Here is a 27,025-nt window from a genome sequence, read left to right as displayed (position 1 = left end):
TATATTTTTAGGTCCCCTTTGCCCCTCAAGACATAAAATAAAGGGAAATGAGAAGGGAACGTTTGGGGATTAATAATAAAAAGCCCATGAGGGAATTGTGCTTTTCTTAAATAAAACCCTAGCCTGCCAGGTTTTTCTGCAGAAAGCACCAAGCGCCAGCTCTGTGAATCAGCAGGTCCCCGGGGCCTCTGGTGGCCGCAAGAAAGCCCAGGAGCTGGAGGACTGAGGGTCCGGGCACGGAGCCTCCGCGTTCCCATCTGTGAGATGGGCTCACGCATCCTGTGGGAAGGGGCCTCCGTCTACCCAGACCAGCCTGCTTGGGGGAGGCATGTGACGGGCGATGTCATCCCTTACTGGCCTTATTTGTGCATCCGTCAAACAGAACTGACCGTGGGCCCACAGTGGTGGAGGGAAGGGGGTCCGCGGAGGGGGGCTCACCGCTCCTGCCCCCCGCTGCTGCACCCACCTCTCCCCTTTCCTCTGGCCTCTGTTGTCTCTTCTCTCTCCGCTCCGTTTCAGGAGACCTCTGCTTTAGACAGACTGACGATCTGTTTTGTCTGACTGTGTTTGGCCTGGGCCGCATTTAAAAATGTTTCATTAGACACCAATTAGATCCCACAGCTCTAAAAGACTCCATATTTCCGGCTTCTCTTTTAAAATCAGGACATTGGGTCGCCCTGGCCCGCAGCCCTGGTTGCTGGGCTGGGAAGAGTGACTCCTGCAGCGGCCCTGGCTGTCTGGCTGCCCCCGTCCACCCACGGACCCAGGCCCCCTCAGCTACCCACCTCCCCTCGGACTGGTTGGGGGTGGCTTGCGAGGGAGACCCTGTGAGGTGCAGGGACGTCTGAATTGCGGAGCGCTTTGTGACCAATGCCAAACTGCTGTTTACTGGTGGTCACACCGAGGCGCAGGGCCTCTTGAGTGCTCATTGACTGCGATCAAAGCACTGGCTAAAGCCAAAAGATTTACTGGACACAGACTGGAATGTCCGTGAGCGGGGCTGACTCTAGACCGGGCCCAGGCACTGGACACCGATTGCCTCTATGGGCAGACACATCCTCGGGGTGCTGAAGTGACTTCGGTGGCTCCAGACATCATGTTCTGAGTCCCTTCAATTCTGGCAGAAAAGCACACAAAACTCGTTGGTTGAGGGCGTGGCTGGTGACCCCATCGGAGCCCCCGAGACTCATCGTGCCTCTCGGAGGGAGAGAACGGAAACCTGTGCCGAAGCCCACGCCCGTGTGGTGGGACCCGCGGAACTCGGGGGTCTGTTATTTTGTGAGAAGGGGGACTTAACCTAGGGCCGCCGCCACACTGGCTGTCCCTTTCAGATGAAAGAATGAATGCAGAAAAGCTTTGTCAACTGCACCTGAGTCTTAAGAACTATGTGTAGTGGCTCCGGGGACATGACAGGGGCCCTGCTGGGGGAGGGGACCTGGATGCCTGTCCCAGGCTGAAGTGGGGCCAGGCAGGAAGCATGGGGGCCGAGGGCAGCTTTCTCCTCCCACACCTCCCTACCCAAAGCCACCCTGCGTCATCCTTTAATGGAATTTGTGCCTGTTGAACTCCTACCAGCTCCAGATTCTTGCACATCCTTTATAAATATTTCATTCTCTTCTAGCAGCAAATTTCCTGATGCTCAAACGTCTGTGTGGCCATCTCCTGCCCTGGGCTGGCGGTCTGTCCCCCGTCCTGGGCAGCTGTGGGCTGGTGCCTAGTCATGCCCACCCACACCTGGCACCTGGCTTCTGGCTTTGACGGCTGCTTCTGCTCAGGGCACAGCCAAGCTTCCCTGGGAGCCGGGACTGCAGTGCATTTGGCAGAAGAAAATGGGGAGGCCTGGCGGGGGGAGGTGACTGCCGCGACCAGCTCAGCCGTGGGCGTGCCCGAGAGGAAGGCGCTGCAGGACTTAAACACACGAGACTCAACACACAGAAAAGATGGGCACAGGGGACTCCCGGCCTCAGGACTGAGAGCCCAGCTCTCTGCACCCTCATCGCATGTATTGGCCTCTTTGCTCATCAGGCAGATTAGCAGAGCCTGGGTTCAGGTGCAGAGAAGGGTCATTAACTGATACCTTTCAGGTATGTAGGGAAAAGGCCATAGGGATCAGCTGCTTCCTTGAAACAATCATAGCAGTGCTTGCAAGGGGCAGCGTTCTGCCCTCGCAGGACTTGGAGTTCCAAAGGCTGCAGCAAAGACTTGTCTCAGGGCAACAGTCTAATTCCTGGCCGTTTTCCTAAGGGGCGGAGTCAGGGCTCCAACACAGCTGGCCCCATGCCGGGAGTCCCTAAGGGGCGGAGTCAGGGCTCCAACACCGCCGGCCCCCTGCCGGGAGTCCCTAAGGGGCGGAGTCAGGGCTCCAACACAGCCGACCCCATGCCCAGCGTCCCTAAGGGGCGGAGTCAGGGCTCCAGCACAGCCGGCCCCCAGCCGGGAGTCCCTAAGGGGCGGAGTCAGGGCTCCAACACCGAGGGCCCCATGTCGGGAGTCCCTAAGGGGCAGAGTCAGGGCTCCAGCACAGCTGGCCCCCTGCAAAGGGCAGAGTCAGGGCTCCAACACAGCCGGCCCCCTGCCGGGAGTCCCTAAGGGGCGGAGTCAGGGCTCCAACACAGCTGGCCCCATGCCGGGAGCCATCTTGTCCATGAGCTACCCCAGTGGGAGCTGGGCGGTGGGCTGCTGGCCTCTGGGGGAAGGGTCAGGGTGGGTTTCAGGAGGCACACTGCATAGCCCGGAAGCTGTACAAACTGGGAAAGGCAGTGTAAGTCTGGGAGACTCGTTGACAGGCGTCTGTGGATGGGCCAGGCTCCCAGAGAGCAGGAAGGACCCGCGGACAGGTCCTGATCGGTGCCCTGACAAGGCACCATGGCCCAGGGGCCGGACTCGCTTCTCCCAGTGGGAGGGCTCGCTGGACGCTCGTAGCATCTCTGCTGAACTGCTGAGCCAGCCCTGGGACGCTTCTCACAGGGTGGCCTGTCACACTTCTGGGAAATCTCGCAGGAGCCAGCAAGGGGCACGAGGCGTCTTGCCATCCAGAGCTGGCTCTTCGGGGAGCCCTGCAGAAATGATCTGTCCCATCACCCTCCTCCTCTGCTCTCCCCTCCGGGAAGAAGCAGCCTATTCCTTCTATTCTGTTAGCCAGCCGCAGCCAAGCGACACAGGCCCCTTCTCTGCTCAGCTTCTGAGACCGCCTGGGTCTATTGAAGGGGCCGTGAGCACCAGGCTGGGTGCTGCAGCGTGTTGGGCGAAGCTGCCCCAGGCACGCCGGGCTGGGTGGGAGGCTGGGGGGTGGGTCAGGCATCCTTTGCTCAGCAATGTTTCTAACTTTCAGGTGCTTTCTTTGTGCCAGGCTCTGGGTCCTCGGAGGTGAGTCAGGAGGGGGCTCTGCCCTCCTCAGAGTCCCTGGTCCGGCCAGAAGGCAGGAAGGAAGCTGTGTGTGTCCTGTGCACTCGCCGTTCCTCTACCCAACAACACACACGCCTTGCTTGCAGAGTCCCAGTGAATGCCGCCGTGTGTGTGTGTGTGTGTGTGTGTGTTGTTGGGTAGTGTGTTCTCTACGGGGGACCCATCGGTGCCGTGTCTGTGTTCCAAGCAGATACTCCATAACCGTGGTGCCTGCGGACTTGATACGTGTAGACCTCTTTGCACGCAGGGCTCCCGGCGTTGTATCACAGCAGGTGTTGTAAGCCGAGGACCCATGTGGTTTGTCGGCTAGGGTCTTTGCAGGAAGCTGCACGCTCAGTCTGAGCCGTTACTTACCTGGCTCTGTCTGAAGTCTTCGGGGACCCCTGCGGGCAGGGTGGAGAACGCAGGGAGGGACTGTGGCCCCCCGGGGCCAGCGACATCGCAGAGCTGGCAGGGTAGCTGGGAAGCCCTTGCTGGGACTTGTAGAGAGAAGCTCTCTGGTGTGACCCAGGGGCAGATGTGCTAGTTACCAGTTTCTGCTGCCCTCAGCTCCTGCCGCCCTTCCCCTGACCTCGTCCTGGGGCTGGCTGTCTATTGCATGAACTTAACCGGAAAGCGGGGGACCAGGGACACCCTGGATGTGGCTCGTAGAGGCTGGCCTCCTGGGAAGAGAGCAGGTGGGGATGCGCGCATCCGGATGGGGAAACTGGATTCCCTGCACGGCCTGCTCGTCCCTGCACGGCCTGCAACGTGTCTGTCACTATAGCGGGACTCGGGCGGCTTGTTCATGGGGAAGGCGGGCGACCTTGCTGCTGTCACCTCCCTCGCTGTCTGATGGATGTATCTCGCTGCAGAGTGTCCTGACTGTAACGGGCCAGTGAGCTACAAGGGGGAGGCATCCCTGGAACTGAGTCCTTGCATCCTGCAGCATGACCGACGACAGGAGAGTGGACGTAACCCTGAGACGGGCTATGCGGTGTGCTGCTGGCCCGGCCGTGGGAAGGAAACTGCTCTCATTACCTTCCCTGACAGCAACAGGGATGTGGGGGGCGGGGGCAGACCTGGGCACCTGGGGTGCAGTTTTTGACCGGGAAAATGCTGTCTTGGCTTGCTCCAGTAAACATGTCACCTTAGGAACCGTTCGCTGATATTACCACCTTAGTTAAGTTTCCAACAGTCTAGCGTTCTCCCAACATCCACCTGGCTTGTGCATCAGCCACACGGGTGACAAGTGAGCTATATGGAAACACTGTGGGATTTCCACCCCTGTGTTGTATATAAAAATATAAACCCACTTGTTTATCAACATGTGTTTCACTCTTTCCTGAAGACCTGAGTCTCCATCTGGTATCATTTCCCTCCAGGTGGAAGAACTTCCTTGTGATCGGGTTGTGCGGATCAGCTGGTAGCAATTTTTCTTTGACCCGAAAATGTATTTCTGCCTTCATTCTTCAAGGATGTTTCCTCTGGATAGACAATTCTGGGTTAACAGCCTTTTAGAAAACTCTTTAGAGATGTTATTCCACTGTTGCCTGGCCTCCATAGTTTACCATGGGAAGTAAGCGGGCACAGATAGTTGTTCCCCTGTAGTGTGATACATTGTTTCTCTCTGGCTGCTTTTAAGGTATTCTCTTCAGTTTGCAGCAGGTTGACTCTGACCTGTTTTCTTTGTTTTTATTCTGCTTGGGGTTCACATATTAGCTCCTTGAACCTGCACATTTGGGTCCTTTACCAAATTTGGTTAGTCTTGGCTATGTCTTTACTTTGTTTTTTTTTTTTGTCTGATTTTTCTTCTAAGATGCCTTTTGCTATTGTCCTAAAGCTTCCCTGAAGCTTTGTTTGTTTATTTTTGATCTTGTTCCTCTCTGTTATGCAGACCAGACAGTTCTGTTGCTAGAGCGTTGCTCTCTCCCTCAGATTTCTGCGTCCCCATTCTACCTGGCCTGGCGCCAACTCTGTCATGTCGTCTGTCCTGGGGTTTCTGAAGGGTCAGAGCTTAGTGGGATTGGGGGCCAGAGAGGATGAAGGGAAAGCCTCCCGGAGGCACACCTGTGATGTCCTCTCTGTAGGGAGAGCACGGCCTCGGGGCCAGGGAGGAAGTGGTGCATATTCATGCCAAGGGAGAGACCGGCAGCCTGAACGTAAGTGGTGAAGTCTTGGTAGAGAGGTGTGGGCTGGAGCAGTCAAAGTGGGCTTCCTGTAGGAGACAGCGGGAGGGATGGAGGTCTTGGTGTCTCATCCCTGCTGTGTCCAGGCCTTGGGTGCTGTCTGATCTCAGCAGACCCAAACAAAAACTCCTCCTCGGAATGAATATTACCCCATCCCATCCCATACCCCCATGACGTCTTCTGGGGACCAGGATAATGCAGATGGTTAGGCAACCACAAACCCATAAGAATGTAGGAAGCCTTTCTTGGGGTGGCAGCGTTTAAGATGTTGGGAGGACACCTTCATCCTCTGAATATTCCCCAGATGCCCACGACCCAGGTAAGAGTCCCAGAACTTGAACCAGAACCCGCTGAGTTCTGTGTTCCTTCTGCCATATGTGCAGACGGTATTCTGGCTCTGACACCGTCACCGACCGCCTGGGTGACCCTGGCGGGTAACTTGACCTTGCCAGCACGCCGTCCTCATCTGCAATGTGAGGACGTGCAGAGTCGACTTTGCGTGGTTGGTGCCGCCACCCAGGAAGCGGCGTGCTGTGAAGGCGTGTGAAGAAAGCATTCACACACGTGCGGTCGTTTGGGGTTACTTGTCATCTCTGTTCTGACAAGTCTGCGTTCTGCGGTGGCACGGAGTTACTTCCTGCTCGATAAAGGGACAATCTCACACAGCAGGTATTACTCTCGGGGTGGGGGACGCAGCCGCGAACGAGGCAGACACAAACCCTGTGCTCGTGGCGCTCAGGGTTCACGCTGCACTGACCTCTCTGGGGTCAAACCTCTACACTTCAGCCTCATACTCGGTGGCTGAAAACTTTGGGTTCAAACCCCAACTCTCAAGATATCGAGTTACCAGGTTCTTAAGTCACTCAGTTTTCTTGTCGGTGGCATTGGACTCATTATGCCTATTTTGTAGGGTCACAGTGAGGTTGCAAAGAGGCCATGGTCCACTAAGGGTCAGCACAGAGCCCGGCGTTCAACATTTAGCATTCTTTGTTCACTGCTCATGTGGATCCGTGGTGGGCGTTTTTAATGTTCTCCTTTGGGCTTGGTACCTTTGCAGCATTCAGAGTAACACTAGTATGGTGTTTTACTTCTTTTAAAAGAAATCTGTGTTGCTCTGAGAACACTGTCTCCCAAGTGAAACGCTCCAAAGCACTGCCTCCCCTACAAGCCCAGACTTCAAAGGACGCGTCTTCCCCGAGTCTTTCTGCTCTCCTCTCCCCCTCCCTTCAGGATTTGGGGCCGCTCCAAACTCCATCCCCACTGCCCCCCCCCGGTCCCCCCCCCCCCCCCCCCCCGTGACACTTCCGCACCGGGTGGCCTCTGTTCTTCTCTCCCCCACCACCTCCAGGTTATGGCTAGGCCCCAAGCCCCTCCCCAGGAAACGCCCCAAGCCCCTCCCCAGGAAACGCCCCGAGCCCCTCCCCACTGACCCGCCCCAGTCCCCCACCCCGTGTGACACTTCTGCACCGGGTGGCCTCTGTTCTTCTCTCCCCCACCACCTCCAGGTTATGGCTAGGCCCCAGGCCCCTCCCCAGGAAACGCCCCAAGCCCCTCCCCACCGAAACCTCTCCGCCCTCCCACCCCACCCCCACCCCTGCCAAACCTGGCGGCACCTCTGGTCACCGGTTCTCCCTGTGTTCTCGCCCCTCCCCAGGTTACGGGCACGCCGCCCCGGGCACCGACGCGGGCAAGGCCTTCTGCATGTTCTACGCGGTGCTGGGCATCCCGCTGACGCTGGTCATGTTCCAGAGCCTGGGCGAGCGCATGAACACCTTCGTGCGCTACCTGCTGAAGCGCATTAAGAAGTGCTGCGGCATGCGCAACACGGACGTGTCCATGGAGAACATGGTGACGGTGGGCTTCTTCTCCTGCATGGGGACGCTGTGCATCGGCGCGGCCGCCTTCTCCCAGTGCGAGGAGTGGAGCTTCTTCCACGCCTACTACTACTGCTTCATCACCTTGACTACCATTGGGTTCGGGGACTACGTGGCGCTGCAGACCAAGGGCGCCCTGCAGAAGAAGCCGCTCTACGTGGCCTTTAGCTTTATGTACATCCTGGTGGGGCTGACCGTCATCGGGGCCTTCCTCAACCTGGTGGTCCTCAGGTTCTTGACCATGAACAGCGAGGACGAGCGGCGGGATGCCGAGGAGAGGGCGTCCCTGGCCGGGAACCGGAACAGCATGGTCATCCACGTCCCCGACGAGGCGCTCCCGGGCCGGGCGCGCTGCAAGGCGGACGGGGACCTGCAGTCCGTGTGCTCCTGCTCCTGCTACCGGCCACCGGGGCGTGCTGGCCGCCCGGCCGGGCACCAGAACTCCTTCAGCGCCCAGCTCGGCCCCCAGTACTTCCACTCCATCTCGTACAGGATCGAGGAGATCTCCCCCAGCACACTGAAAAACAGCCTCTTCCCGTCCCCCATCAGCTCCGTCTCCCCCGGGCTGCACAGCTTTACCGACATCCAGAGGCTCATGCGACGGAGGAAGTCCATCTAGGGTGCGGAGGGGCTGCAGCGGACACGGCCCTCTGTCCCCGTCCAATCGGGGCCCCCGGCCCAGCTCGGCCTCCCCTCCTTATTTATTACCCTCTGTTGTTGTAGTCGGACGGGACGGTCATCACGGTCACGTTCTCTCCTCCCTTCCTCTCGGTTTCCTTTCTAACCCCGCCTTCCCAGAGAGACGGAGCCGGCCAGAGCCACTCTGAAACTCACATCTGAGCATGAAGCATGGAGTTCTTCCTCCTCCCTCCCTCCTTCCCTCCCTCCCTCCCTCCTTCCCTGCGACGTATGCCTTACATTTCTCTCTCCAGCCGGGGTGGCTTTCCCACGACAGGTGTGACCGAGACCACAAGACCCAAGGCTGCACAGCAGGCTCAGAGCCTCCGAGCGCCCGCCCACAGGGATGTCTCTGACCAAAATCCTCTTTTCCTCCCCAAGGAGCGGGTGGCTGTGTGTGTGTGTCTGTGTGTGTGTCTGCGTGTGCATGCATGTGTCTGTGTGTGCGTGCGTGGGTGCGTACCATGCAACAGGGCCGAAAGGATCAGGTATTCATCCCCTCCCCTCCCTTTTTTTTCTTTCCTTCATACAGTTTTGTTAATAGCCTGCTTTTGGCTGCTTCCAAACAGAACAGGAAAACAAAGCCCACGAGGTTTTTGATTCACCACCTTGCCGAGTCGAGCATGCTCCACAGCAGCCTTTATCCCAGATGCGTCATGCCCATGTTTTTTAAAATGCTAGATTCTAAATTATATTAACTTCTTTTTAGGGGGTGGGGTGGGCAAGACGACATGGATCATTTTAGCTTGCCAGTTCAAAAGACAAATTTTTTTTTTTTTTAAAGCATGCACTTTGTTAAACTGGTATGCATTATCAACACAAGAAGAAGAGCAGGAAAAAACAGCGGAGGAACCAGAAAAAGAAACCAATAGGAAGATTAATTTATTAAAGACATTGTTTAATTTTATCCTCTCCAGTTCCAGCACTCTGCCGTGCAACTGGAAACGTCAGGGTGAACTGGGAGACTGGGAGCCGCAGACTAGTCTACCGTCTCCCTCGTATTTCCACGACGATGCTGGCGAGGGAGCTTGTGCGGCGTCTCCCTGCAGGAGCAGGAGTTCCAGTGTGGGGTGCGTGGGTGAGAGTGGGTCTTAGCAGGTCAACGTGGGTTCTTTTCCTATTAAAAAAAGAGACAGGGCATTCCTCATTCAGATATATATATACATATATATATATATATGTATGTATATATGTATATCTGTGTCTATGTATTTCAAGAAGGATCGTCTCTAATTGCATTTGATTTGTAAATAAGGGGAAATTCAGGTTGGTCTCAGGAAGAGTTTGGAGGCAAAGGGGCTGTGTTTTGTGTCTTGGCCTGCTGGGAACTTGTCAATCTCAGGGGACAATTTTTTTTTTGAGTAATGGAGAAATTCCTTCCCACGTTCCTGAGGGGATGGCCCCCAAGGGAAGGTCTGCTCATCTTCTGGGGACAGTCTAGGTGACAGATGGTAACCATGGGAGGCCCTTTTTGCACGGGAATAAAGGAAAGGCCGACCTCCAGATTCACAGAGGGGACTCTCATGTCCCTTGTCACCGTCCCTGCTGTTTCTAACAGTCACCAATTCTCCTGCTCCTTTTTGATAAATGAGAAGTTCACGGCCCCTGGATGGGAGTGGGCTGTGGCCGGATTGCTCAGAAGGTGCAGCAGGAGCCCCACAGCGAAGGTCCCCCGGAATGGAGGACTTGCTCCCAGGAAGAGTAAGTGTACACGATTTCTTAAAGGAGACATCACCAAATGCCGCCAATCCCAAGCTCTAGGGCCACGGGGCTGAAGCAGCACGTGAGACCCCTCTGCGGAGCTCGTGCTGTGTGTCACGTCCATGTAGAGAATGGACCCTTCACAGGTACCAGTTTTCAAGGTCGGTATCCATTCACTCTAAGATTAAAAATTTTTTTTTTAATTTTATTGTAGAGCTTTAAAGTCTGTGCAGAGAATAGAAACAGTTGCTCTTTCTCAATTATTTTATTTTTCTTCTCCTGGAAGAGATCGTTGGCTGTCCAGGGGCCTGGGGGCAACAGCATTCTTGCACGTTTGCCGAGTGCTTCGCGCTTAGCGGGAGGCTGCCTGGACTAGGTGTAGGGTTTCTCCTGAAAACCCTTGTCAGCTTGGCCCTCAGACGGGTGTGTGCACTCGATCGTCTTTGATCTATAGGAGAAACTGAGGCATGAAGGGGCTGAGTGATTTGCTCAATGTCACAGAGCTGGTCCTCGACAGAAGGGTCGAAAGAAGCGGTCTCCACCACACCCCGGCATCCTCACTCAGCCCCTGAGGAGGGCACCTGCTTCTCGCTCTCTGCAGGCAAAGGCATCAGCCCTTGGAGTCAGGGGACACCTGCTCCCCTGTCATTCTGGAACGGTCATAAAGGGGCCTACTTTTGCTTGAATGCTCCCAGGGATGGGGAGCTCCCCCCTGCCCAGGGACATTTAGAGAACATTCCACAGGCTAGATTTCCACAAAGTTGGCTCTTCTTTATAGCTTTAGGGATTCCAGGATGAAGCCTTCTCTCTGTTCACGTGGTGACCACTGAGGTATCTGAAGCAACTTGAAATCCGTCTTGGTTCTCTATCCTCCTGTTCTCCTGCCCTTTGTGACCAGGTGGGCCTGTAAAGGACACGGCTGAGCCTTCTCCTGGAAAGTTCAACACCCCTCGTTTACGCTCAGAGAATCCAGGGGGCAGAGGTGACTTAGTTTTCTTTCTTTGTGATGTCACCTATTTCTCAGATGGTCCGTCTGTCCCCTGCCACAGTCTCTGGCCAGGGAGTTCTCTAGGGTGCTCAGGGGGACACGGAGTCCAGGGTCTACAGGGGTCTTCTCTTATGGCAAAACAGGATGGGGCATCTCCATCTAGAGCCTGGCCACCCGAGACCTGCCCACTCGATTGTCTTTAGAACCCTCAGAAGCCAGGAGGAAGCATAGTCCGAGTCACCTGACTGGCTCGCTCATTTTCAGAGAGGGAGACTGAGCACCTTAGCCTAGGTCACGCCGCCGGAACCTGGCCTCCCCACGCGGTTCCCTGTGCTGTTCCCGTGGCTGCTTCACCGCTGCGTGGGCCTGGCCTGCGCCCTCCATGGTCCCTCCTCGCAGGGCTTTTGAGCAGCTCAGGCCTCGGGTGTGTCTTCCTCGCTCTCCCACCTGGTGTCTGCTTTCTCTCAGCCCGGGTTCCCCACGCGCAGTCCGTGAGGGGGTGAGAAATCACCCCAGGTTGTGTGTGCAGAATTCAACTGGTTAGGACGAGCTGCGGAGGAGCGGACATCATGCGAATGGCCTGCGCCCCGATTCACAGCCGGGTGTGTCTGTGTTGGGGGGTTAGAGATCAACACGGCTGGTGGATACTTAGGGATTTCAGCCTCTTGCTTGAGTGTTCTCCAACGAAGAGATCTCAGCCCACTGAAGACAGGAGGAAGGTGGACAGTTCTGGGTTCAGTGCTTTCTAGAGACCACCCCTGTTTTTATCTTCCTCGTACCCACCCTGGGCAGGAGGTGCCATCATGCCATTGGGCGGTTAGACTCTTTCATCACAGGGGAGTGAACCCACCTGTCTGGGTTTTGAGGTACCTGCTGAGCCCCAGAGCTGAGCTCGGACGTCTGTCCACCTGCACCCTTCCGTCCTGGCCCTTTAAGCACAGTGGGCTGCCCGGTGCTCTGCATTTAAATGCGCTCGCTTTCTCTCTCTCTCTCTCTCTCTCTCCCTCTGTCTCTCTCTCTCCCTCTGTCTCTCTCTCTCAAGCGTCTGTTGTGCTCTGCCTTGCGCCCCCGGTTGGGAGCGATGCCCACGCTTCGGGCATGATCGCAGCCCATCATTTGCAGCCCAGGAATCCCCACCGGGCCCCTCGTTTTTCCAGGAGAGGATGCGAATGGACACAGATGGCGACCCAGGAGGCCCTTCTTTGCAGGTGCTCATTAAAACCCATCTATAAAAAAAGGCTGGGAGGTTGATGGCTAATCCCGGCTGAGAGTTTATTCTCCGCACACGGGGCCTCGACTGGGAAAACATCTGGACGGTAACTCGGAAACCCACAGATCAGCCCGGGCAGCTCGTTGTCTCGGCTTCATCGGGGCCTGGGAGCTGGTGGATTCTGGCTCCCAGGGCTGAGCAGTAGCGGCTGGAAGCTGGAGAGACCCCCTGCGGACGCACTGAGTCTGCGCGCACGGAGCTGCGGAGGGATCTCAGCGAAGGCCATCAGAGGAGGAAAATCACCGACCCTGAGGTTTATGGCTGCCCGTCTCTTTATCCAATCTTCTTTTTAAATAATAAGCCCCAATTAAGCAGCCCGTTCAGGTACCAGGTCGGAGCCCTGAAATACGTTCATTCTCTGAGTACAACGGAAGCCATCATCGGTGGGACGTTCTGGTGAATTGTGGCTTTGCTCTGAAAGGGGTGTGACTCAGTTCTGTCACGTGCAGGCCGGGTGTCTGAGGGTGGAGGGGACTTAAAGGGTGGTTCTCCCAAAGTCATGGTTTGTGGGCGAGCCTGCGAGCACCCCCGGGAAGGGACGGTTGGAAGGGACGGTTGGAAGGGAGACACCCGCCCACAGCGCCTGCCTACCTGGACTCCTGGAATTAATTCCTCGTCGTCCTGGGGCCTCTGCAGCGTCCCCAGCCACACGACACGACGACTGGCACAGGATTTATAAGCGTTAGCACGAAGTGAATTTGACCCATGAAGGCACTTGGCCTGGATGTCCTGGTCCCCGGGCACATTTGAAGGTTGAGCCACCAGAAAAAGAACCAAAAGATCACTTCGCCGGGTAGGGTCCAGGGAGCTGGGGAGATGGAGAGGGAACAAACAGTGTCACCAACAACAACGGTCACAGCATGAGAACCAAGGCCCTGGGCACAAACCCATTCTGTTTGGTTCTTTCTGCTCCGCACCTTCGTAGAGGCTTGGGGAGGGGGAAGAACGAGAAATAGAAAAACGTCTATCACCACAACTTCCTCCCTGCCCCAAGTTTGTTCTGCACCCTCCAGATTTACAGCGAAGCTGAGAACCCGGAACTTACCAGGAACTCCCGTGGGGTTTGCACCCAGATTCCAGCCTCCCGCACTGCGTCTCCTGGACTCCACCCTCCCCCACCCACACCCACCTTCGCCCTCCCCCGTGTCTGCAGGGTGAATGCGGCCTGCGGCTTCTAGGTGCTTCCACCGCAGGAAGAAATGGGTCGCCCAGGAATAGCATTCTCCTGGATGACGGTGTCGCTTTCACCCCGAAGAATTCAGCATTCATCCGATCATATTTATAATCAAAAGCAGCACCTTCCTGCACGTTTCCCAGCTGTCCTCCGGAGGTGTTCTGGTGAATCGCAGAGGCACTCCGAGACCACCCGCCACACAGCTTCCCTGTCTGGCTGCCCCAGCCCCCGGGGTAGGTAGGGCCTTCTCCCTCCTCATTTTTGCGTTTCACGGCCTTGCCATTTTGAAGGGTCCGGGCGCCTAGTTTGTGGGAGGACAGCCGGTGAGCTGCGTCTGTCTGCTGGTTTCCTCGGGTGAAGGCAGGGATTTCAGGCAAGAAAACATTGGCCGTGGTGGTTCGGCAGGGTGGTTTCTCTGGGACCTCGATGAGAACGTCTCTCCTGTGGATGAATAGCTCCTCTGACATGTTCTCCCGTGAGAGAGAGTCACGGAAGCTTCCAGGGCGGTCTCCACGAGTCCTCGGATGCTGGGTCTCACGGCCGACGTGGAGAAGGCTCTGCCATTTTGGGGGCTCTCATTGAGCCTCTCCTGCGCAGAGCACTGGCAGCCTGTCCCCTAAACCCCTGCGGGGCTGACCCAGCTGTAAACAGGCACGGAGCACAGAGACCCCCTGCGTGGGTTATGAAGCTAGCTAGTGGGTAGGACCCAGGAGGGTTTCTGCAAGGATCCCCGGGAGCCAGTCGGGGTGCTTTCGCACCCAGTTGCTTCTCCATGAGTGGCGATGACCGCCGAGCCTCTCATTAATCATCATCAAAGTGGCGTTCGTTGCCGCAGTCCTCAGGGCCAGGCGTGCTGCCACGTCTTGTGACCTCTGCCTTGGAGACACTGGTGTTGGCGAGTCCAGACGACCTTCTCAGTTCTGATGACATCAAGCAGCCCGCCTGCAGTGGCTTGAGGAACCTTCCATTCTGATTAAGAAGGTAGGCTCATGCAGAGTGCCGCCTCTGAGCCTTTGCCAAGGCTGTTCCCGCTCGGCGGGAGGTCTCGCTGCTGCCCCCGTCTATAAGTAAACCCTACTGCACGAGCCCCTCGGGCAGGGCTTCATGGAGGAGGTGGCTTTTGGTCATCTTCTAAGAGTTTTACCAAAGATGAGCATGAAATGAGCAAAAGGAAAACATTTCTCGGGCTCACGTGGCATGAAGAACTTGCCATTTCCTGATAAACTGTGAGAACAACAGGAAATGTGACTGCCTGTGACCAGGGCCTCGGGACGAAGGAAGGAAGGCCTCATGGGAGCCATTCTGTGTTTCACCCCTGGGCTTGGGGAGTCTAGTGGGTCTGGCACTGAGGACAGGGTGGGGTGTCGGCAGAAGAGCTAGGGGTGTCTGCTGTCACTGTGAGTGCTGGCGACTCAGGGATGAAGGCTCACTGTCTGGTCTTCAGCCCCCTCTCCTGCCTGGTGCCCCCAGGGTACGCACCAGGACTGAGAGCTAGGGTCCCAGAGGGCATCTCCCGGGGTGGTGCTGTCCCCCAGGCATTGCCTTGTGGACTTTGGTTCTGAGACGAGGGCTCTGGTGGGGAGGGGAGAGTGGAGACTGAGGAGTAATTGGCGGCATAGAAAGAAGTCCAGTCTTGGGAACCTGGGTTGAACCAAGACTGAAACCCCAACCTTGTGATTTGCTGTGTGACCTGGGGCAGGTCACTTTACCTCTCTGGGCCTGACTTTCTCCCTTTCTAGACTGAGGGGTTTGGCCAAGGTCCCAAGTTTCCTAGGCCCACCCCTGTCCCCAGGGTCTGCTCGGCTCTCTCTGCCACCACCCCAGTCTGGGGACGGCTGCTGAGCTGATGCCAGCCAGCATCTGGAAGCAGTACCCCAGACACCTCCTGCTGTAGGCGATGCTCCCATGTTCAGAATTGTTTTAACGGCATATGGGTCTTTAATTAACCAGTAGCTCCATGTGCTGCATCTCTGCCTGGCTTCCTTGACAGGCTGTGCTCCATCCTGACTGCAAGAGGTGCCCTGTGCCAGAGAGAAAGTCGTGACCATCCACACATGCGGAGCTCACCCTTACTTGAGAGAAGAGGGTGCGGGTCCCTAGGCTTTGCCATCTGGTGAAACCCGTACCCACTTAGCTCTCTCCTACCCACCTCTGCTCTTCCTGCCCTGTGCTCAACTTGGCCCGATTTCAGGGCTCTTCTTTATTCCCAAGAGGACATGTGCCCCACCCACAGGAGCCCTGGCCCAGCACAGACCCCTCTGACTCAGGCCCCGCCCCATCTGGAATCGCAAGCAAACTTCCTGCCCTGCGTCCCTAGGCTCTGAGCTTAGGCTCCCAGGGAGCGTGTCCCCCTCTGATGGCATGGAATAGGACAGGGGCAGCCCCTGGGGAGGAGGGAGGAAGGGATTACCTCCTGGTAGATCAGGGTGGGCTGCTTTATCCTGGTGGGGGAGTATTTCAGACAGGCAGGCACTGGAAAGGGGAGTGTTCCAGGCCATCTGGAAGAGCGTTTGCTGAATCAGTCCTTTGCTTGGTTCAAAGGTCTAGTTCTGTGCAAAGCCCAGGATGGGAGCCATGCTCAGACCAAGGCTTTGTGCCTCTGAATCACACAGACGTTTGTCCGCGGGCATCTTTCAGGGGTGAGAGAGCTTCCACCGAGCCCCCTCCTGTCTGTGCTGTGCCATCTGGACAGGCCTCCTCTCTGGGGAGGTAGCAATGACGATTTAGAGGGCTACAACGTTCCAGTACGGCACCCCGGTGAGCGCGCCCCATCCCTGAGCCGTTTCCCCGTCTGTGCAGAAAGCACCTGGAGGCAGGAGCTGGTTCCAGAAGGATCAGAAGAGGAAAACCCCTGCCCTGTGGATGCTGCCCGGGTTCCGTCTGACACTGTGGGACACACAGGTTGGCAGGGGGCAGGGGAGGAGGTGGCCTTTCTGCCACCTGCCCCGCCCCCCGCTGGTGACCGTTGGTCTCAGCACAGGAGGACTCAGGGCTGGAGGGAGGATAGGAGGGTGCATTCGAGGACAAGGGAGCTTTTCATTTGGAAGTTATTGCTCACATCTCGATGTCCACTCTTGGGCTCTAGCTCTGACCTCTCTGCAGGCTCCACGTCTCTCTGTCCACTCTTGGGTTCTAGCTCTGACCTCTCTGCAGGCTCCACGTCTCACCGTCCACTCTTGGGCTCTAGCTCTGACCTCTCTGCAGGCTCCACGTCTCGCCGTCCACTCTTGGGCTCTAGCTCTGACCTCTCTGCAGGCTCCACGTCTCTCTGTCCACTCTTGGGCTCTAGCTCTGACCTCTCTGCAGGCTCCACGTCTCACCGTCCACGTCCACTCTTGGGTTCTAGCTCTGACCTCTCTGCAGGCTCCACGTCTCGCCGTCCACTCTTGGGTTCTAGCTCTGACCTCTCTGCAGGCTCCACGTCTCGCCGTCCACGTCCACTCTTGGGCTCTAGCTCTGACCTCTCTGCAGGCTCCACGTCTCTCTGTCCACTCTTGGGCTCTAGCTCTGACCTCTCTGCAGGCTCCACGTCTCGCTGTCCACCCTTGGGCTCTAGCTCTGACCTCTCTGCAGGCTCCACGTCTCTCTGTCCACTCTTGGGTTCTAGCTCTGACCTCTCTGCAGGCTCCACGTCTCGCCGTCCACTCTTGGGTTCTAGCTCTGACCTCTCTGCAGGCTCCACGTCTCTCTGTCCACTCTTGGGTTCTAGCTCTGACCTCTCTGCAGGCTCCACGTCTCGCCGTCCACTCTTGGGTTCTAGCTCTGACCTCTCTGCAGGCTCCTTCCTGTCCAGCTTCTTGGGGCTTGAGCATCCAGAGAGTGGCTCTTGGTTTGGGAGAGAGGCTTTGCGAAGTGACCATAAGCCTTGGCCACTGGAGACGTAAGCCCTAGCCTTGCGTCCTCCAGCTCCTCGGCACGGGGTGGTGGAGACCTCGGGGGTCGTGGGAAGTGCCCGGCCCTGGCCTCCCTTCCTTCCTTCAGGCCCTGTGGCCTTGGGCACATCACTCCTCACCGTCTCTGCACAGGATGCGAGGGCCAGGGGAGAAGCAGGTGTGTCCCAGGTGGGCAGGTAGAGAGGAGAGGACGTAAGAGTCTTTGGAGACAAGGCTTTTGGTCGCCGGTTTGGTGAGTCGCCCCAGCACAGGGTTCCTGAGCCAGGCCGGCTCCTCCCTCTGGGGAACATCCTCCCTTTCAGGTACATCTGAGCTGCAGACTGTCTCATGCCAAAGACCCATGTCACCACCCAGCTCCTCTGTCCCTTCCTCCATCCCTGGTTCTCTGTGCCCCAGCCCTCCGGTGCCCGTGGACCAGGTGCTTGCTTGGTGATGGTGCGGGTGGGATACTTTCCAGTGAGCCGAAGCCCACCTTTCCCCCGAAAAACCTAGTGGGAAGTCTCCACCTTGTCTGAGAAGATGGAGCAGCTAGCTGGGAGCGGCCATTGTGGTGGGCTTGGTGGTCCACAGGGCCCCTCTGGGCGGTATGGCCAGTCGATGGGTCCATCCATCCGGTGACGATGTTCAGAGCATTTGGGCACCTGCCATATGCCAACCTCGGCGAGAGGTCCTGGTGGTGGCCTGGCCGGTCGAGGTCCTTGGCCCCCTGGGGCTACCGCTCCAATGTACCGCATGCTCCCCAGGGGTGCACAGTCTGGAAGCACAGTCAGACGAGCAGGTATCGGAACCAGAACCCACCCTGGCGATCACGGCATTTATCCTGAGCTAAATTTTATAAGTTGGATAAAAAAAATAAAAAAAAATCCAATGAAAGGAGAAAAAAAACCGAATTGTGGGAACCCAGTGAAGCAGAACCCACAATTAACAAGATTTCTCTGTAATTTGATGGCTCCTCAGAGAAGAACACACTCCTGAAAAAAGCTTAATTATATATTTGTAGATTCAGCCCACAAATAGCATCTTGACAGCCATTTGGGGCTGGAAGGGACCTAGCAGAGGTCATTTCAGCCCAGCCTCTGCCCTTATCAGACGTCTCCCCGGGATAGAGAATACACTGCATTTGATGAAGCCATTGGCTTTCTTGAACAGAATTTATTATAACTAGGGAAACAGACTACCCCCCTCCCCCAAGTGAAGACCTAGGGCTGTCCTGCCAGGGCGGTCAGGTTCGCAAGGAAACAAACGTAGCAGACCACGGGCAGACGCACCAAAGACAAGGAGTAGGTTTTAAACCACTGAATTGATTCACAAGGAGCGAGATTTTTCCAGTCTGTTCCCAGCAGGCCAAGGAATTGCTAATCTTTCTCTTAGATGTATCATTTTCCACTTGAGCCAACTGTTGTATCCTTGTACCTCACACACAGTTTCATCTGTGACCCCAGGCACAGAAGTTAAGCTTGAATTTGTTCTTTACTCAACACCCATGGAAATGATTGGCAGATATGCATGGGTTGGGGCGGGGTTCGTTCTGGGGGGCGGGGCACAGGACGTGGATCCTCATGTACTCACTTGGGGCGCGTGTGTGCGCTGACTGGGTATTTTGAGTCTCTGGATTTCTCTCTCTCTCTTTTTTTGGCATTGCTGGGCATTTTTATGACTGTGTGGTTGGAGGACCTGTGTTTGTCCCGATGGCCCCACCGCTGCTGGAGGTCCTCCGGAACATCCCGGGGTGGGAGAGGGGAACCAGGAATTTCTCCCCAAAGCCGGGGTCAGCTTGACTGATTTCCAGCAGGATGGAATGGGGATGGATTGTCCCAAGTTCTTAGCAGGGAGCGACCTCCCCACGTTGGTGGGGGCTTGGGATTGGGACCTCTACCTATGCTCAAGGCATTAGACCCACGGCGGGAAGCCGCTGCACCAGACTGGGCAAAGCCGGTGATTCCAGTGGACCACAGCGAACCAAACCCGAAGACGCCCACTGTTCCTGTCACTGTCTGTGTTCCTTCGTTTCTCTCCTCCGGCCCTCCCCGCCTGTGGGGAGGGCGCCTTCACAAATGGCCTTAGAATGCCGTTCTGGAGCTTAACAGAATGAGACAACCCCCGACGGACATCAGAGGCGTTGGGCAGCGCAGCTTCTCTGAAGAATGACTGAAACAAAACTGTATCACCAATGTTTACAAGTCCACGTAGACATCCAGCCCGTGTAAACTATGTAATTTATGCAAGAGATTGCACCTTTCTTTTGTAACGAATGCACTAAGCAACCCTGTATATATTTTACAAGGTCTTTACAGAAAAAAAAACAACAAAAAAAGAGAATCATTTACTGCAGTGTTGTACAATAAAAGGCCGTTTTCTAATTTTTTTCATTAAAAATCTCTATGGCACGTTTGCAAAGGTGTCTTGGTCTTCCTTCACTCAGGAAGGGGTGGCGGGGCTCTTCGCCGTGGCGTCCCTGTCCCCCGCCACACTCGGTTGGGGAGGCTTCCTAGGACAGGTGGACAGAGAGGACAGGTGGACAGAGAGGACAGGTGGACAGAGGGGACGGGTGTGTGTCTCCTTCCCCCTGGGGGCCGCAGGGAGGGTCCTTCCCTCCACGCCCCAGCAAAGACCCAGTTTGCTGGCTGTGGGCACATCAGAGGCCTCCTGACTTCGCTCCTGGTTGGGAGGCCGGGCATTGGGGCACTCTGGGGACCCCAGCAGCCAAGCTTCTGGGGCGGGGCGGGGGCAGGGACATCGCACTCCCACCGTGGGCTCCTGAAAACACAGATCGCAGCCCGCCCGCCCGCTGCGTGGGCCCAGAGCGGGGCTGCGAGCGTACGTGGCCGAGGCAGCCCCAGGCGATGCCGCTGGCGTGCGACCCCGTCTTGAGGACTGCGGTCTTCTCTTACTGCCCGGCTCTGAGATGAAGGGAGCCCATGTCAGGGGCAGCACCTCCCGAAGCCAGGCGCCTAGCCGGCCTGTCTCGTGGAAAACGCCCCCACGCTGGAGCACCTGCTGCCTGCCCCGTGCCCCCGGCACGCCCCCAGGGGCTGAGCTGCAAGCAGACCTGGCCCTGGAAGGACCTGACCTCGTGTGGCTCGCGCTCTAGCACCACGGCCGGCCGGGATCCACACCTGGCTGCGGGGGCGGGCTCTCTAAGTCAGGAGGGGGCCGTCATTCATTTTCCGTGAAGAGCCAGACAGAACACGATCTGACCCCACGCCGCCTCTGTGCTGGGAAGGCAGCGGAGACCCCTGTACATGCATTGCGGGGTCTGATATCACTTCTCTCAAGAGATGCAAGCTGAGGTCATGTCCTTTTCATGGGTCACGAGATGCTCTTCTACCCCCACCCCCACGCACACCACTGAGTAGAATGGTGTCACTCTCAGCTGGTGGGCCTTCCGGCCACGGTGCAGACCTCTGCCCTAAGGGCTTTCTCACCGTGGACTCATCGGTGTTCTCAGCTGTGCGAGGCCGTGTCGGAGCCCGGGGTCGAAGGCTGTCAGACGGGGGCCAGGGCTCCTACCGCTCACAGTGGCAGCCGGGGCTGACCTGGGTACGCAGGACAGACGGGTCTGCATTTTACTCATCCTCCCTGGGAGGGTCCAGAGAGGTCGCTGGCCAGCCTCCCGGGTGCTCGACCCAGGGGCTCTAAGCAGAGGCCACAGGGCCGATTGCAGGGTCCAGGCTTTGGGAGCCGCCTCTCATGCGGGCTCCCGGGGCCTGCTCCAGATTCAACCACAGGAATGTTTTTTAAAACCAAACTTTTGGCATCATACTCTATATGCTTCAAAAAAAATTTTTTTTAATTGATTTTAACAAGAGGCAAAGCGGAAGAGAGAGAGACGGGAACAGCTGCTCCTGTATGTGCCCTGCCCAGGGCTTGAACTGGCAACCCCTGCGCCTCCAGACGATGCTCTAACCAGCAGAGCCGTCCGGCCAGGGCTCCCTGTGCTTCCTGAGGAAAGCATGCAGCCAGCAGCCCGCAGGTCGTCTGAGAACAGCTGTAACTCAGAAGTAGGGATGGGCGTATTTCGACATTCCTGCCACTCTGTGGGGATGGGAAGGTATCTGGGACTCCCACTGAAGGAACTCCTTCAGCTCAGGGGTGGTTAATAGTTCTCCCAAGCAGCCCAGATGCTCAGGCCTTCAGCACCTGGCACACGGTAGTTTCATAGTAAATACCCACTGACTGGTCCTCGACATCTCTGTGGAGACCGTTGCCCACAGCAAATACCCACACAGGCCTTTCATCTGCGTTCAGCACTGCCTGCTCCAGACCTACCTCCGATTATGGGAAGGTATTTTTTTTAAATTATTTTTATTTATTTATTCATGTTAGAGAAGAGAATGAGAGAGAGAGAGAGAGAGAGAGAGAGAGAGAAGGGGGGAAGAGCTGGAAGCATCAACTCCCATATGTGCCTTGACCGGGCAAGCCCAGGGTTTTGAACCGGCGACCTCAGCGTTCCAGGTCGACGCTTGATCCACTGTGCCACCACAGGTCAGGCCTATGGGAAGGTATTTTTATTTTTATTTTTAACGTTGTCTCCTTGGCATGCCCAGCACTTCCCCCACGTGTGGGGGCGGCCACTTCAGGGGACGCCACACCATCTGTGAAGGTAGGAATTGAAAAGCCCCCTCCTCTCCTGGGTTCTCACCTCCCTCCACCGGCGGGGGCAGGAGGTGAGTCGTGATGCACTGGCTGTGGATAGAACCCCGGGGTTTGGACTTTCTTCACGAGTCCGGAGCTGGCAGCGGCGGCGGGGGCAGGGAACCAGCCAAGCCCGAGCCGTGATTCCCGTCCCACCAAGCTCTCACAAGATTCTGAGGCGCGGGTCACGACCAAAAAGCCTGGGCACCGTTCAGGCGCCCGCCACGGAGTCAGGAGGTCTGTGGACTTGGCTGTGGAACTGCCGGAGACACTCGAGTCCACTGTCTCGGCAGCTCTGACGGACTCAGCCCCACTCAGACTGAGAAGCGCATCGGTGAATAAGCCCGAACACCCCGAGTGTGGGGCTCCCTCGCCGGTCCACCTGCGGGGCCTGACGGAGTCACAGGTGGGGCCAAGCCGGCTTCCGGGCTCAGCGCCACCATCTTAAGTGGCCGTGTGCTCAACCACACTCGCCACAGGCTTCTCGTGCGTCAAGCAGAGCTCTTTTGAGGAGTTACTATTATTACGTCTCCCCAGGAGCCCAGGCGCCAACTGAGATAATGTGTGTGGCGCTCGTAATAAAGTTAGCCCTGTGCCAGGCTCCGTTCCGAGATGCTGCTTCCGGGGCCTCTGTTTTCAGCTCAGCCTTGAGCGCCCCTCATGCGGTCCCCGGGCGGGCTGGCCGCCGTGCACGGGACTTCCAGTGTGCTTAGTTGCGGGACACCCCTTGTGTCCCTCCTTCCGGTGACAATCCAGACTTTAGCGAGTGTGCAGACCAAGAAGCCAGCATGCAAGGGAAACCAGGCCTTTTGAGGAAGGACCCGGCTAGATGACCCAGAAGGCATGCCATTGACCTCCCTCTCGGCCTCCCCTGAAGAGACCTAGGGTCACTCACCAGGGTGACTGGGCAGCAGGGATTGCTGGGTACTGGCTCCGAGCTGACACTAATTCCAGGAGACCCAGCGTGTCACCATGGCCCACCTGGCGGAGGAGGGGCTGTGGAAGTCAGGAGGTCAATGAAGGTTAGTTCAGGTCTGTCCTAGGTGGGCCCACTGGGCCCCTCCCCCAGGCCACCCTGTGCTTGTTTCTGAAGCTCTGGGGTGCAGAATCAGAGCTCACCCGCTCAGCAACCAGCAGAGCCCCCACATTGGAAACAGACCTCGCCCACAGTCACAGGGTGGCCTGTCACCCAGGCCGAGCTCATTAGAGCACATGTCCCCAGGGCCACCATGGCGAGTGCTCCAGGGATGAGCACACAACTCGAAGTGTCTGAGCTGAGCCCACCCTTTCCTCCCCAACAGACCCTGGTTGGTGGGGAAGAGCTGGGGCTGCTGACAGGCGGGCGGAGGGGACAAAGCCAGTGTTCAGACACATCGTCTAAGACCTAAGAGTCCTCCCGTCCTGAATAAGATCATCCCAGGGGTCAGACCCACCCGGCCCTCTCTACCGCTGCTGATAGAAGCTAATCAATGTTCAATGAGCCACAACGACCTTGGAGGCTGTGCCACGAACCCCAGCGTCCCGAGTGAAACTCTGTGCTGTGAATCTTCTGGTCCCCCTCCGACCCTCTCTCCACCTCATGCACGCTGCTCCGTGTCCACGGAAACGAACCTGCATGGCTTCCACTCAGACTTGGCCAATGAGAGGCTTGGACGTGAGGTCAGGAGCTTGAAGGCAAGGGAGCACTTTTCCTTCCGTGTGCCCCGTGGACTCTCCCGGGGGTCTGGGTGCTTCCTAAAGCAAGGGTCCCACGCTCGGCCAGACGGTCCTCTCCACGCTCCTCTGCTCTCCAGGTTCTGAACGGTCCCTGTCCCCCTGCCCGGGGGTCTGTGTCCCCCTGCCTTTACAGCCCCGGGTACTGCGCTACCTTTATGGTTTCCCTGTGTTCTGCTGAGCTTCTGAAAACAGACCCTTTATGAAACGCTCCTCGGGTCACCAATGCGCATGTGCCATCTGTCTCCGGGTGGACTCTGCCTGCTGCGTCCACAGGCTGGCTGTCCCGAGACAACCCAGCCACAGTGGACCGAACATCCCCATGAGATCATCTCAGCAAGAGAGCACGGGGCACCTCTCTGCTCAGGCGACGGCCTTGGGAACGTTGACTGAGGGCCACCAGGAAAGGAAACGATTGCTTTGTATGTGGGTGGGCATCGCTCTTTGTTATGTGACGGGCCGGGACCTTCTGATGCCAGGTTTCCCCCTGGGACTACCCCACCCCCACCCCCTGAGAAGGGGTGCCCTCAGCAAGCAAGGATAGCTCTACTTCTAGAAGCAGAACTCAAGCCTTCACTGCAGTTTTTTAATGGTCTGCTGTGGACTGAGGTGTGTGTCCCCACCCCAAACTCCTCTGCGAATACCTAACCCCCAGGGTCAGCCCACCCACCACCTGTCGTGTGAGGGCACAGCGAGAAGTCAGCCATCTACGAGCCAGGAACGGCGCACTCAGTGGGCAGCACGTCTGCCTGCCAGCACCTTGATCTGGGACTTCCCAGGCTCCGGAACTGTGAGAGACAACCTTCTGTTGTGTATAAGTCCCCCCCACCCCCACCCCAATCGGTGGCGTCCTATGAGAGAAGTCTGAACCTACTAGCGCGGTCCCTCCAACAAGCCACCTCTGCTGCAGACAAGTCAGGACCTGAGATCCTTTCTGATGGAAGTCTTGCTGGGTTGTGGCAGGCCCTGCAGGCAAGTGCTCCAAGCTCCACTGACCGGCTCCACGACCTGGCCCAGGCTGGACCTCCTGTGTCACTGACGCCGAGAGTCCATGCATAGAATGTGATGGGGACCCCAGACGCTGCCCTCGTCTCTCTGTGGTACTGACCCCCGCCCTCCTCTGCAACCACCCTCCGGACTTCTGACTGTCCTGTTTCTGTGGTTGAAATAAATGAAGCCGTAAGTGTATACTTGATAGGACTTGCCTTTTATTTAACTCAATGGTCAACTCCACCTCGCAGGGTGCAGTCTGCTTGTTTATCATCGCTGACAGTGGGCCAGTTGGACCGTCCTTTTCTGGATTTCCGGCTGTTAAAACTGCAGCCATGAGCCCCCGGAACACGTCTTCTGGCTCACGAAGCAGTGGGATTTCTGCGACACCGGAGGGACCCACGCAGGGTGAACATACGTGTCCCTAACAGGCTCCCAGAGCCCCGCCGAGCTCCTGTGTGGTCTAACCCCTGCCCTGAGCCTCCGAGCTCCCCAGGGCTCGCGGCCCCTCGCCGCCCCTGAGGCCCGATGGCCGCAGCTACCAGGAGTAGTTCCAGGGGGACAGGATCCTAGGGACAGGAGTCAGATTAGATTTAGGGTCTTCTGTGATTCTGTTCCCTGGCAGCGGCTCCTGTGGGTGGCTGGCTTACCACCCGAATGCAATGCACAGTTCTGGGGTCTCACATGGAATTAGGGCCACCCCCAAATGGTGACTCAGCTCCCACACTTACCTGATCTTCTACTATGGCTTCCTGCAATTAATTAAAAGTATCTAGATTCTGATCCCAACTTGCAGGACAGAATCTGACGGGCTTGTCTTGGTTTGGGGTCGTACCTCTGGGGCTGGCATTATGGTGCCCAGCGAGGGGTCACCATGGTGGCCAATGGCAGGGAATATTTCTGCTCAGAGAGAGAAAGATTGCAGGTTTGCGGAGAGCGTGGATGAGGCTGGAATGAGTGTGAGAGACTGTTCGCCTCCCCTTCCCCCATATTGTCAGGGTCCCACTGCTTCCCCTCCATGGTCAGGCTCACTGTGCTGTCTAGCCCTGCTGGTGCCTCCTTCCTGCCCCGTCCCTCAGCCACGACTCGCTCTTCCATAATGTAGTCCACCATCTGTCCAGGATTGTGTGGCCGTTCCTCCTTCAAAATAAGAGCCTGCTGCCTGCTTGCTCTGCTCCGGGCAAGGAGGCAGAGATGAGGAGTGGAGGGGTGGGCAGGGGGCAGGCTGGGAGGACTATGGGGAGGACTATGGGGAGGACCTGGGGTGTCCCAGCCGTCACGGGGAAGCTCACTTGCAACCCGGGAATCACGCTCCGCTCTGGCTTGTGTGGCATTTCGGTTAGGCCGAGATGCAGCCCAGTGGACACAGGAGCCAGTGAGCAGATGGTCCCCTTCATGGAGACAGAGTCGCTCCTTTTGCACGGACACAGCCTCGGACCACGGGCGCACGGCTTGCTGAGAGCCAGCCCGGCTTCCACCCCCACCGCCATCCGAGTCCAGCTGTCCTGCAGGGTCAGCCTCAGGTTTATGTACCAGCTAAGTTAAAACACATCACGCCAAGGGTCACGCAGGGAAAAGCCAAGTAAGAGACCCCGGTGCTGGCCAAACGCTGAGCTCCAAACCATGCCTGCTCTGTGGGGACAGTCAGGTGTGGTGGGGACAGTCAAGTGTGGTGGGGACAGTCGGGTGTGGTGGGGACGGTCGGGTGTGGTGGGGACGGTCGGGTGTGGTGGGGACAGTCGGGTGTGGTGGGGACGGTCGGGTGTGGTGGGGACGGTCGGGTGTGGTGGGGACAGTCGGGTGTGGTGGGGACGGTCGGGTGTGGTGGGGACAGTCAGGTGTGGTGGGGACGGTCGGGTGTGGTGGGGACGGTCGGGTGTGGTGGAGACGGTCGGGTGTGGTGGGGACGGTCGGGTGTGGTGGGGACGGTCGGGTGTGTTGGGGACGGTCGGGTGTGGTGGGGACGGTCGGGTGTGGTGGGGACGGTCGGGTGTGGTGGGGACGTCCACATCCCTCAGGTACCCCAGCAAGGTCCCAGATCTGCCATCACCCACCTGGTGTGGGTGCCAGCTTGGACTGATGGTGGCCAAGGCCTGGAGAAGGGTGTGATCCCTGTGACACATGTGACCAGGGGAGAGACCAGAGCCCCCTCCTCTGGCAGCCCCACCGTGTTCTGTGTTCTAACTGCCCAGTGCTCAGGATGGTGGCTGCGACAGGCTCTGGGCTTAGTGACAAGGCACAGCTGAAGCCAGCTCCCCCTCCCCGCTCCCCTGGGAAGCACCGTGTGCCCAGCGTCCCTCTCAGGGGGCACCAGGGCTGACCTTTCCCTGGGGGACCACTGCCCATCTGAGTCCACACCACACAGGGGGGACCCCGCTTCTGGCCTGAGCTCTGGGCGGGTAAGAGCAGAACGCAGGTGAGCGCAGGTTCCCAGTACTTCTCAGCCCAGACGGCCCCTCGGCCGGGTCCTGGCCCCCGGGCTCTGGGCTAGGGGTGAGGGGAGCCGGTGAGCAGCAGGCGGGTCTGTGTCCACCAC

At 57.5% G+C, this 27,025-nt stretch overlaps 1 protein-coding gene across 1 annotated transcript in view; it reads left to right on the top strand.

Annotated features, from left to right (window-relative positions):
- Positions 1–8,083, top strand: part of KCNK9 (potassium two pore domain channel subfamily K member 9) — a 72,154-nt gene extending 64,071 nt beyond the window's left edge. Inside the window, exon 2 of the mRNA XM_066379570.1 lies at positions 7,228–8,083. Coding sequence (XP_066235667.1) covers positions 7,228–8,066 — 839 coding nt within the window. The 3' untranslated portion in view covers positions 8,067–8,083. The remainder of the gene's footprint in view (positions 1–7,227) is intronic.
- The last annotated feature ends 18,942 nt before the right edge of the window (positions 8,084–27,025 follow it).

Source organism: Saccopteryx leptura, chromosome 3, assembly GCF_036850995.1.
Source record: "Saccopteryx leptura isolate mSacLep1 chromosome 3, mSacLep1_pri_phased_curated, whole genome shotgun sequence".
Classification (NCBI taxonomy): domain Eukaryota; kingdom Metazoa; phylum Chordata; class Mammalia; order Chiroptera; family Emballonuridae; genus Saccopteryx; species Saccopteryx leptura.
The sequence above is the reverse complement of the archived record's forward strand: the minus strand, read 5'-3'. Positions and strand labels throughout refer to the sequence as shown.